General features: G+C 51.2%; 1 protein-coding gene across 1 annotated transcript in view; it reads right to left on the bottom strand.

Moving 5' to 3' along the window:
• Positions 1 to 8,750, bottom strand: part of CACNA2D4 (calcium channel, voltage-dependent, alpha 2/delta subunit 4) — a 114,031-nt gene extending 105,281 nt beyond the window's left edge. The window contains exons 1-4 of the mRNA XM_008572436.1: positions 8,712 to 8,750; positions 5,970 to 6,029; positions 4,728 to 4,890; positions 4,262 to 4,393 (exon numbers count right to left, since the gene is read on the bottom strand). Of these exons, the coding sequence (XP_008570658.1) occupies positions 4,262 to 4,393; positions 4,728 to 4,890; positions 5,970 to 6,029; positions 8,712 to 8,750 (394 nt within the window). The remainder of the gene's footprint in view (positions 1 to 4,261; positions 4,394 to 4,727; positions 4,891 to 5,969; positions 6,030 to 8,711) is intronic.
• Positions 8,751 to 12,434: the final 3,684 nt, after the last annotated feature.

Consider the following 12,434-nt stretch of genomic DNA (forward strand, 5'->3'; position numbering starts at 1 on the left):
CTCAGTGTCGCGCCCGTACTGGACCGGGACCGGCAACGGGATCGCAACCCTCGGTGTTGCACCCGCACCTCGCTCAGCCATTGAGCGGGAACCAGTCTGTATGTGGGATCCGAACCCTCGGCGGGAGCGCGCCGCCACGCTCCCAAGCGGCGCACTGTAGCAGTGCGCCACCGGGCCGGCCCCAGATGTGAAGGACTTTGGACTTTGGACTTCCTAGCCTCCAAAACTGTAAGCAATAAATTTCATTTTCTTATAAATCACATAGTTCTGTGTATTTTGTTATAAGCAACAGAAACAGACTAATACGGGGGTGGGGGAGGGGGAACATTCAATTCACCGCAGCAATTAAACAATAAAAAGAAATAAAAGTCACCCAAGTTGGAAAGGAAGAAATAAATTATCTGTTCGCATATGATACGATTTTATATGCAAAAAGCCCTAAAGATTCCACACAAAATACTGTTAGACCTATTAAATGTATTCAGCAAAGTAGCAGGATACAAACTCAACACACAAGATGAGGTGCATTTCTATAGATTAACAATGAACAATCTGAAAAAGAAATTACAAAAACAATTTCATTTGCAATACAACAAAAACAATAAAATACTTAGAAATTAACTTAACCAAGAAAGTAAAAGACTTGTGCAATGAAATAAATTAAAGACTGAAATAAGTAGAAATATATCCCATTTTCATGGATTGAAATACGTAATATTGCCAAGATGTCAATATTACCCAAAGTGATCTACTGATTCAATGCAATTCCTATCAAAATCCCAATGGTGTTTCTTGTATAAATAGAAAAACCCATATCAGAAAAACCCATGTAAAATTCATATCTCAAGGGACCCAGAATAGTCAGAACAATCTTGAAAAAGAACAAAGATGGAAGAATCACACTTCTTGATTTCAAAACTTACTACAAAGCTACAGTAATCAAAGCAGTGTGGCAGTGGCATAAAACCAGACATATAGACCAAGGAAATAGGACAGCCCAGAAATGAACATAGATGATCAAATGATTTTTTATAATGATGCTAAGACCATTCAATGGGGAAAGGACAGTCTTTTCAACAAACAGCTCTGGGAAAACTGGATATCCACATGCAAAAGAATGATGTTGACCCTTACCTGACACCATATATGAGGGTACTTCAAACAGTGAATGGAAAGATTTATATTATTTTCTAATTCTATTTTTCCATTAACTGTTTAAAGTACCCTTGTACAAAAATTAACTGAAAATGGATAAAAGTCTTAAATGTAAGACCTAAAACTATAAAACTCTTGGTAAAAACTTATGGAAAAAGCCTCATGACATTGTACTTTGCAATGATTGCTTGCATATGACACAAAAGGCACTGGCAACAAAAGAAAAAAATAGACAAATTGGACTTTGTAAAAATTTTCAAAATTTGTCCATCAAAAACAATGTCAACAGAGTAAAAAGGCAACCCACAGAAAGGGAGAAAATATTTTCAAATCATATATTTATCAAGGAATTAATATCCAGAATATATAGAGAATTCCTAAAACTCAATAACAATAAACAACCCAATTAAAAATCAGCAATGAACTTGAATAGACATTTCTCCAATAAAGATAAACAAATGGCTAATAAGCAAATGAAAAGATGCTCAACACCATCAGTCATTAAGGAAACACAAATCACATCTGCAATGAGATACACCTCCTACCCATTAGGATGGCTACTATAACAAACAAGCAAACACGGGCCAGCCCGGTGGCGCACTGCTACAGTGCGCCGCTTGGGAGTGCGGCGGTGCTCCCACTGAGGGTTCGGATCCCACATACAGACTGGTTCCCGCTCACTGGCTGAGCGAGGTGCGGGCGCAGCACCGAGGGTTGCGATCCCGTTGCCGGTCCCGGTCCGGTACGGGCACGACACTGAGGGTTGCGATCCGTTGCCGGACACGAAAAAAGACAAAAAGGAAAAAAAAAAAAAAGAAAATAACAAGTGTTGGAGTGGATGTGGAGAGATTGGAACCCTGGTACACAGTTGGTGGGAATGTAAAATGGTACAGTCCCTGTGGAAATCAATATGGAGATTTCTCAAAAAATTAAAAATAGAATTACTATATGATCCAACAATTCCACTTCTGGGTATATACCCATAAGAATTGAAAGCAGGGTCATGGATGGATATTTGCACACCCATGTTCAAAGCACGTGTGTGTGTGTTTGTATAAACATGAGATACAAACAAACATCAAAACACCTAAACAGAGTGATAAACTGGAAGTGCAGGGTATCCGTACTGGCCAGGGAGGGCTGGGTGGTAGAGGCAGGGTACAGGAGGAGCACACAGTTGGTATAAGGTACTGGTAATAGTCTGGGAAAGGTTTTCATCATGCTATAAATTAAAAATAAATAAATAAGAATGGGCCTGCATGGACCTATGGGGAGAGTGCACCGTGACTACGTCCCCGGATCATCATAAGTTTCATCCTGTCTACTTGAGGGCAGATGTGGATACACAGATGGGTGCATGTGTGAGAAATGCCCCCTCTACTCATGCTGATGTCTCTGGAAGCCCTGATGTGGCAGGAATATTTACAGGTGTTCTACCCTGGAGGGGACGTGAGGGATATGTGAGTTTCTCGTGAAGGTGCTACGTGGAAGAAGAATAAACTCACTCATTCAGGCTCCAGAGAACACAAGTGGAACTGATGGCTAATAGTGGATATTGGCACAGAAATGCAGGAGGAGCATGCTGACAAGGGAGCTACAAGAGCCAGAGGTCCTTTATCCTCCAAGAGAGGGGCTGGCTTTCCAGCCTGGGGACACAGAGGGGTCCTTTAGGACCTTTCTGGTTTCCTGTCTCAGAAAGGTGGGGCAACTTTAAGACTTTCTGGTGTGCTAAAATATGAAAATGAGTCAGGGTAAAAGGTGGAGGGGGATTATTCTAAATGGGAAGTAATAAGAGGTAGAACTCTTGTGTACGTTGTGGTACATGTTTTTGTTTTCTATTTTTATTGGTGGACAGGAAAGCTTTCCCCACTCTATTTATTAAGTTGGCCACTAATCACATAGTGACCTGTGACATTTTCTGCCTTGCTGTTGAATACTTCAAGTGAAGATGCCTCATTTTTCCAATTAAAATGCAAACTTATTAAAATAAAGAATTATTTTATCCCCCTTTGCATCTTCCACAGTGCTTTTCATAGGAGCTCCATGTGGGTGTTCATTGGCTGGTTGCCATGGGGTTGGGTGGACTCACTCACTCACTAATTCATCCATTCAACAGCTCTTTATGAATAAGTGCATATCATGTTGTGAGGCATGTACAGTGTGGGTTTGAGATAGGAGGTGCTCATTTTCCCTGAAGGTAGGTCTCTGGCCACTCCCCTGAGTCTCAACCCACTCCCCAGGGTCTCAGGCCACTCCTCTGGGTCCCAGTTACTGTAGTGTGTTGCACCTATTTTCAGCACCAACACTGGGAGATTGAAACCACCAGAGGCAAATTTGGTCAATTTCAGTGGTTGAGCATGCTCAGTAGAAAGGAATTTGGTCTTGAATGACCTTCCACTGGAGGCACTAGAGAGTACTAAGTGTATTTTAAGTATACTATGTGTATATGCAGGAATTTGAGTACTGAGCATATGCAAAAAGGAACAAACAGCATGTGTGGGACAGGAATTACATAAGAGTTCCCTAACAGGGAACCATCCCCTTAGTTGCATATTCACGGGTAGCATGAATGTGTTTAGATAGCCAATCATAAAAGCTGGAAGCCAGGATAAAAAAGTGGGACAGCAACTCACTTGAGTCAGCCTGCACTTTTTTTTTTTAAAAGATGACCGGTAAGGGGATCTCAACCCTTGGCTTGGTGTTGTCAGCACCATGCTCAGCCAGTGAGCAAACCGGCCATCCCTATACAGGATCCGAACCCGCGGCCTTGGTGTTATCAGCACCGCACTCACGGGCCGGCCCAGCAGCCTGCACTTTTGACTGTGAAATGTGTATTCCCTACGCTTTCTGTTAAACTTGTTTTTGCTTTCTGCTCTGATTCTGCCCTTGAATTATTTCCTGCAGTGGAGTCAAGAACCTGGTAGGGGACAGGGTGAAAAGGTCAGTGATCCGACTTCCCCAGACCCTCTTCTCCAGTAACAGGTTGGAAGTGCTTTTGCCCCATTCACTGAGGGCCAAGTGCCAGGGTCCATCTTCAGTACCCCTGTTGCCTTATTCCCAGATAAAAAGCCGGGAGGATCATGGAGATGCCACATGATGTCTTTACCTGGGTAGATCCTGAAGAATCCAGCTGAGCTGCCAAAATATTGCCAGGTCAATGTTGGGTCTCTTTGGAAGTTCTCCACAAAAACAGGGTTCAAGGCTTCAGACATGTAGACTCCATTTAAAATGTCTGGGTCTGAAGGGTGAGATGATAGAAGAAACTGTAGGAGAAACTAAGTCAGAAGCAACAGTGACCAAATCTTTGTGCACACACACCCTGCAGTGATGAACTTCACAACTTGCTTGGCATCTCATTGGAGAGCCCTACTCACACCCTCTACTCGCAAACACCGAGTTTTTTCCCAGTGCTTGGGGTGTGTAGAATTATTTCTTTTCTCACCCCCCATCAAGGAGGTTGGGGAGAGAGTTTATGATGCTGCAGTGCTTCTCCGGAAAACAGAGAAAAAATCAGGAAAACCCACCAGCCTCGCTACCCCCGGCCCCCAGCCCCCTGCAGGACAGGCGGTCACCTTTGTTGTACACGTTGGTGGGCAGCTGCACGCTGCTCAGGGAGGTGTTCACCCTCAGGTTGCTGAAGTGCGCGTTGGACTCGAGGACAAACTCGGCTCCCAGCTCCACGTAGTCGCCCTTCTCGTTCCTCTCGTTGATCAGGACCGAGTTGTAATAGTCAAACTGGGGCGGAGGCAGCCCAGCCGAGCAGAGCGGGGGAGTGGGGGAAAGAGAGCAGTGGGTCAGAGGCCTGGGGGGACAGTCAGGGTGACTCGGGCCACAACAACACATCTGCAGATCACCAGAGGCACAACTGCCTGGGTCAGCTTGCTGCCAAATGTCCTGATCACTGCATCAGCTCCCCACCTCGTTTAGTGCATAAGGACGCAGCCAGAGATGGGGACAGACAGGCAGACGTAACGGCATGGAGAGACGCAGGGACACCAACACCTCAGGAGCACCACCCATTTCTTCCAGGGTGCAAGGGGTCCTCGAGGCACTTAATGGCACCTCAGGCAGGGCCCATGGCCCTGTGGATCCAGCTTCCTGCTGTCTTGGGCAGAGGCAGTGCAGGGTCTGCAGGGATCTCCACCCGCAGGGTCAGAATCAGAGCCTCTTCCCGGTTCCCTGTGCATGGCCGCGTCCACACCCTGGGCACTCCCAGTGGGACTGTCCCCCACCTAAGGACCCCCACTGAGCTCCACGTCCCTTCCAGCCTGCCTGTACTAGTCACCCTCTGCTGCAGACAGGCCAGACTCCTCCCCTGGCACTCAAGGCCCCACCACATCCCCCTATCTACCTTTCCAGGGTGGGTTTCTGCTTCATCATCCTCTGGACACACAGAGCTGAGCCCCCAGCTGTCCCCAACCAGCCTTGAGTTTTCTTATTCCTGTGTCTGCCCTTTTTCCTCAGCCCAGAAACCCCTTCCCCGTGCCTGGCCTGCCCAGCCCCCAGTCCTCAGGACCCCCCGTCTGCAGGAGTTCCTGCGCCCCTTCTCCATTCTGCACTCTCCTGACCTCCACTGGCCATTCCATGGCCCGTTGCATGCCTTATATTGGCATTATTTGGCCTGTGAGCTTCCTGAGGTCAAGTATATGCTCAGCTCCAGAGGCCAGCAGGGCTTTGCCATGGGTGCATGAGTGACATGCATCTATCGAATGAGTGGATGGCCGCCCCCATCCCGTCCTCAGGCTACCCTGGCCCTGAGGGCTGGTGCATAGTCGCTTCTCCCTCCCAGCACCAGCTCTAGGAACGGGACTCACCACGAGGGACTTGTTGAATTCATGCCGCAGGTCAGCCTCCTCTGCAGCCTCCACCAGGCTCTGAGGGACGGGGCACAAAGGGCAAAATCAAGGGTAAGGAGGCCAGTGGGTCCTTGGTGACTGCAGCACAGAGTCACCATGTGGCCCAGCAATCCCACGTCTAGGTATGTACCCACAACAGGGACACAAACAAGAACTTAGGCCCCACATTCACAGCAGCCAAGAGCTAGAAGCATGTCGCTGAGTGAAAGAAGGCAGTCTGAAGAGAGTACGCACTGGACGGTTCCAGCTCCACGACGTTCTGGAACAGGCAGAACTAGAGAAGGTAAGAAGACAAGCGGCTGCAAGTGGCTGGGGATTTTTAGGGCCCTGAAACGCTTCTGTGTGATACTACTGTAATGGCAGATACATGTCATTACACGTGTGTCAAAACCCACAGAATGTACAATGCCAAGAGTGAACCCTAATGCAGGCTGTGCACTTTGGGTGACAGTGCTGTGTCAGCGCAGGCTCACTGGTTGTCACACACGCACCACTCTTGTGGCAGATGCTGATACGGTGGAGGTGTGGGGGGGCGGGCAGAGGGTATACGGAACTCTCTCTACTTTCTGCTCGATTTTCCTGTGAACCTAAAACCGCTCTAAAAAATAAAGTCTGTTAAAATGTGTGTGTGTGTGTGTGTGCGTGTGTGTGTGTATTCAAAGCCAAAAGGTGGAAACAACCCAAATGTCCATCAACAGATGAATGGATAAACTAAATGTGGGCTATACATACCATGAGATATTATTCAGCCTTAGAAAGGAATGAAGGTCTGATACGTGTTACAACATGGGTGGACCTTGAAGATACTATGCGAAGTGAAATAAGTGGATAAAAAGGTCACATGTCGTATGATTCCATTTATGTGAAATATCCAGAATAGGCAAATCCATAGAAAGAAAGCAGATTGGTAGTTGCCAGGGGCTGGGAGAAGGGGGAATGGGGGTGTACAATTGTTTAATGGGTGCAGGGTTTCTGTTTGGGGTGATGAGAAAGTTCTGGAACTAGGTGTGGTGATGGTTGTACAACATTGTAATGTACTGAATGCAGTGAATTGTACACTTTAAAATGGTTAAAATGGTAAATTTTATGTTATGTGTATTTTACCCCAATACAAATTTAAAAAGCAGCAGCAGCAGCACCAGAGCATCAGGGGAGGTAGGGCTGGGAGCCCGGGGCCTGCGCTCCTGTTTCGGGTTTGTGGGGAGGTTGCGGGGCCTCCCGGGCCCTGTCCATACAGCATAAGTTGGGTAGGAGAGTCCCTGCCTCCCTCCAGCCCCCAATTCCTAGAATGTGACAAAGAAATTCCACAGGACAAAAATTACTTCAGTGCTGCTTTGCGGGAAACTTCCCCTGGGCACCCTCACAGGAGGTCTGCGGCCCCCTCAGACCCCCCACACCCAGCAGGGAGCAGGGCCTGGTGTCCATGTTTTCCACGTTTGAGGCTATGGGAAGGGCACAGTGACGCTGGAGCCCAGGAAGCCCACAGCCCCAGCATCGGGGGCTCCCAGGACTGCCTGCTGCTGTAGCCACAGGACAAAGCCCGCAGTGGTGTGTGTCGCGTCCTGTGTCTGTGCTGGACCCAGGCAGGCTGTTTAGACAGCACCTGCTGGGGAAGGAAGCAGGCCTGACTGCCGGTGCTATGTTGTGTGTGAGGGTGCAGTCCTCCTGCTGCGGTGCATGACCCCGGGGCCCAGGAGGGGCTCTTGGGTCCCTGAGTATCCTCTCGTAGGTTCCTGATGCTAAAATCCCTTGCCCCAGGGCCTGGAGAAAAGAGGCTATAGGTTGTAACTCATGGGAAAGAGGCCCCCGTGAGACTGTGATGCTGGATTTCCCCAGAGGTGGGGGGCAGAGAAAGGTGGGAGGCCTGACCCCCGCTGCTCAGTGCAGGCCTCGGCACCTATCCCCAGCCAACCACCTGGCCCATCTCCTCTCTTTTTGTCTCCTGGCTCCCCAAAGGGCATGGCTGGCCCGAGAGTCCTTTCAGGGGCCACACTGGTCTTGGGTGGTGCGAGTCCTGGCTCTCTAACCACACTGTATCTACTGGTTCGCATCACTCAGGTCCCCACAGGCTTCTGGGTAGACACTTCACACCAGGGAAGGACACATTCTGTTTCTACCAGACCCCGCCAGGCTCAGTGGCTGTCCAGTGATGGAGTCACCTGAGCACAGGGCCCATCAGTGAACACCTCTGCTGCCCACATGGCCCTCAGAGCCCTCAGGGACTATGAAGGGTGGTTCTTATGGCTGCAGGGGGGAGGGAGAGGAGGAAAGGGGAGAGGAGAGGCAGGGAGCCTTGCTTTGGGGCTCTCCATCTAGGGGTGCTCCTGTCTACCCCCTGCCGTCTGCCCACCCTTCGCTCAGTCAGTGATGCCAGATGTTCTCTCCAAAGCCCGCTCTACGCCAGTCACTGAGCACGACCTCATGACTGCAAGTCCCTCTTAACACTGTAGGTTGCTCCTACTGCACAGGGCGGTGCCCCCTGAGGCCGGGCTCCAGTCCCAGCCCTCTGCCCCTCCTCTTGCTCCCCATCACTCCCTCCTCGACAAGGATTCTTTTGCCTAATGAAGGTGCAGACAGAGCCCTTAAGGTAGGAGAGGGTCCTGGGGGTGGGACGATGCAGCACCGTGACACTGGCAGGGGCTGTCCAGCAGTCATGGGGCCGGGGAGAGATCCCCTCACAGGTCCCAGGGCCTGGAGTACCTTGACGGCCTCCACTTTCCTCCGCAGCATGTTCTCCATGTCCTCTGAGAACCTCTTCACCAGCTCCAGGCCATCCACCTCCTCGATCTTCAGACTGGGCTCCACGTCCTTGTATTTCTGATCAGGCGAAAGTGGGTGAGTGGGGTGGCACACCTCGTTTTGTGCCAGGATGTCTGCACCTGCTCAGGCACAGCCTCCGTCCCTTCAACAATGCGTTGACTGCACGAAGAGGTGAGGCCAGCCCTCTCCTCCCTGCACAGTCTCCCAGCAATAGCGGCAGTGACTCTTTCAAATGTCCTCTGCCTTGGGGCTCTAGACACACTGCGGTTAATACCCTTACAGGGAGAGTAGACCGAGGCTCAGAGAAGTCAACGAACTTGACCCGTCAACAGCCAGTGAGCAGGGACCCTGTGCGGGGCCAGCTTCCACGCCTGCGTTCCCCGTGCAGGCTCATGCTGCTTCCTGGGGCCTGCTCACACCGACTGTGAAGCTACCCTGAACCAGCTTATCTTTCCCCAGCGCACTATAAGATGCCTGCCATATCGGTGTGGCCCTGCGCACATCGGCATGAGCCTGCATCCCCACTGTCCAGACAGAGCTCAGCAGCTGAGGCGCTGAGGACAGCTGCCTCGTATGCGGCCCGTGGGCCAGAGGAGCCCCGAGGACAGGCTTTCCAGCTCACTCTCCAGCCTGGGGAGACCATCCCCCACTGAGTGTGCATATCACAAACGTCTATGACCCAGCACCGCAACCTGCTGGTGGGATCTCAGGCAAGTCACTTGCTCAGTTTCCTCATCTGTAGGATGTGACCTTCACGTAACTTTAGCGAGTGCTCTAAAGGCACAGACTTTATAGAATGCTTTTGCCTGGAATGGCCACCTGGTTACTGCTCTGTCATCCTCACCTGGCATTGGAGGGCACAAATGAGAAAATGAGATGGTGCTTGGCAACCGGGCGTGTGCTATGAGTGCAAGGTGGGGTCTTCACCGTCATTGCTACAGTGGCCTGCGGGGACCCAGCCAGGGAAGCAGGCCCACCCCAGCTCCTCCCACTTCCTCCAGCGAGAGGACCTGGGAGCTGTGGGGAAGTGGGAAGAGGGAAGAGGCAGGGCTGCAGCGTGGTCATGTGCCATGTGCTGGCACCAAAGCATCATTCACAAGGAGGAGAGATGCCTCGTGGAGTCGTGGTGGTAACTAAATCATGAATAAAGGCTCCTGGTGACTGGTAATAACAGAGGAGGGCAAGCTGTTATTAAGACTGCTCTGGGAATTATAAATAACAGAGAAAAGTGAAGTTGTTTATAATCTGGTAAGGGACAGGCTGGCCACACATCTGCACATAAAGTAATCAGTAAATTAGGGGTGGCGTGCTGGACCATCAACTTCTCCACCAGGCCCCGCTTCCTGCCCAGGAGCCGTGGTGTGGGCTCAGACCTCTGCAGGGCACCAGTGGACGCTCCGGCCCCTGACAGTCCTTGAGGTCCTGAGAGTGGAGGCACGGGAAGCTCTCCATACACAGGGGGCCACAGCCCGCCCAAGCAGCCCCTAGGGCCCCAAGCACCACGACCCTCTGGCCCCCTGCTGCCTTGTCCTCCCCACTGCACCCAGTCTGCCCACTCCCTGTCCTGCTCTGTTCTTCACAGGCACCCCACCCCCCACAAATCTCTTGCGGGTCTGATTCCATCCCGGCATCAGCCTCCTGAGGACCTGAACTGACAGAAGGCTTGTGACCACGCCACCATACTACCCCCACTGACTTGCTCTGTGACTTGAGCAAAATCAGTCACCTCCCTAGGCCTCAGTTTCCCCATCTGAAAATGAGGGGATTGGATTAGATGACCTCAAGGCCCCTCACAGCACTGACATTTGGGGATTCTGCTTCTCCACCAGGAAGGACACCCTGGCTGACTGCCCTCTGACCACCCCGTGAGCTCCCTGGAAGAGGGTTACTGACCTTCTGCAGCAAGAGGGAGCCCGAATATTTGGTCACGGTGTTATACAGGTCCCTGCCAAAGGTGTCTGCCCACAACTTCACTCTGCCAGGCAATGAAAGTACATGTGTATACACACACACACACACACACGCATAGATGCATACAGATGCATGCACACACACAGCAAGGGTCTACACGTAGACACCCACTGATGCATGCACACGTGAACACACAGAGACACACAGTACATACAGAAGTTCACGCATACGTACATGGGCGCACATACACACGTGCACACTAAAGTACGCTCAGCAACATACACACAAAGAGCTTCTGTCCAAATCCAACTTTGCCAGGGCAGAAGACCCAGAGAACACCCTAGGGGCTCAGCCACTGCACTGGTGTGTGGTGAACACCCTTGGCTGGGGCTCCTGCTAAAGGTCATGGGCAGGGCTAATGTGCCCAGAACTGAGCCTGACCCCAAACCCCAAGGGCTCTGGTTGGAGAGTGGAGGACGGAGAAGGAGGGGAAGAAGTGGTGGACAGGTCCAGGCCAGGACAAGGATGAAACAGGGACTCCAGTGTTTCAAGGTTGCTGGGAACCACTGAACCCTCTGCTGAATGCTCAGAGACGGCACAGGCAAGGGGTGGGAGGAAAAGGCTCTGTGCTGCCTCTGCTGAGGCTGAGGACAGGGCAGGCCGGGACAGTAAGGGGAGGTCACACCGCAGCCTGGGTGTAGGCAGCCTGGCGGGGACAGCCCGGCCCCATCTCTACCCAAAAGTGCAGTGGTCCTGCCATCTGCGGCAGGCTCACAGGGCCTGAGGGAGGGCACACAGGACCGTGTCTGAGCCCCTCCAGACAGAGCAAGAGTAGTTTGCCTGAATGATCATTTTAAGATCAGCATTCACTCAGTCACTCCACCAGTATTTATTGAGGTCCTACTGTGTGCCCAGCATTGTGCACAGCCTGGAGCCACATCACAGTCCTCACCTTTGCAAAACCTTCAGTTAGAGGGACACCCTTCACACGCAGATAACATAACATGTGTTTGAAGGGGCACCAGTGAAGCTTGGGGAGGGCTAGTGGTGGTGAGGGAAGGCTTCCTGGCGGAGGTGGGGCCTGAGTGTTGAAAGTTTGGTGGAGGTTAGCCAAGCAAAGAGATTTGGAAGAGGAGTTCTAGGGAGAGAGTACAGAAGAGCTGAGAGGACTCAAAAATGACTTCCAGGTTTCCAGCGTGGTTTCTGAGCTGATGGTGGTGCTACTAAATAAAATTAGGAATATCAGGACGGTCAGAGGGAGCAGGTTGGGGAGGGTGGAAAGCGAATACAGCCTGGGCTATGCTGAATGTGAGGTTCCCATTGCAGGGCTACTGAGTGATGCTGGCCAGGTTGTGCGCTGCACAATTCTAGAAGACATCAATCACATTGTACGTTGACAGACACAAATTTAATTTAAAACCTCACATGATGCTCAGGAAGTGGCGTCCATAGGCTTTGGGGTATGTGAGTCTAAGACCGAGCTGGGAGTCATTAGAAATGGGTAGGAATTGAAATTCTGCAGGTAGGTGGAGTCTCAGGGAGAGTGCAGTCTGTGGGCGATGACAAACTGGGACACCAGCAATTCAGGGCAGGCAGAGGGAGGGGCCCGAGGAGGACCAGCAGAACACGGCCAGCCGGGATTCAAGAAGAAGGGAGCAGCTGGTGTCCAGAGCAACATGGCCCCTGGAGGCGAGGCCAGCAGTGTCTACCGGATTGGGCGACGAGGAGGTCTTTGGCCGTCTTGTCGAGAAC

This window comes from Galeopterus variegatus, unplaced genomic scaffold, assembly GCF_000696425.1.
Source record: "Galeopterus variegatus unplaced genomic scaffold, G_variegatus-3.0.2 Scaffold784, whole genome shotgun sequence".
NCBI lineage: Eukaryota > Metazoa > Chordata > Mammalia > Dermoptera > Cynocephalidae > Galeopterus > Galeopterus variegatus.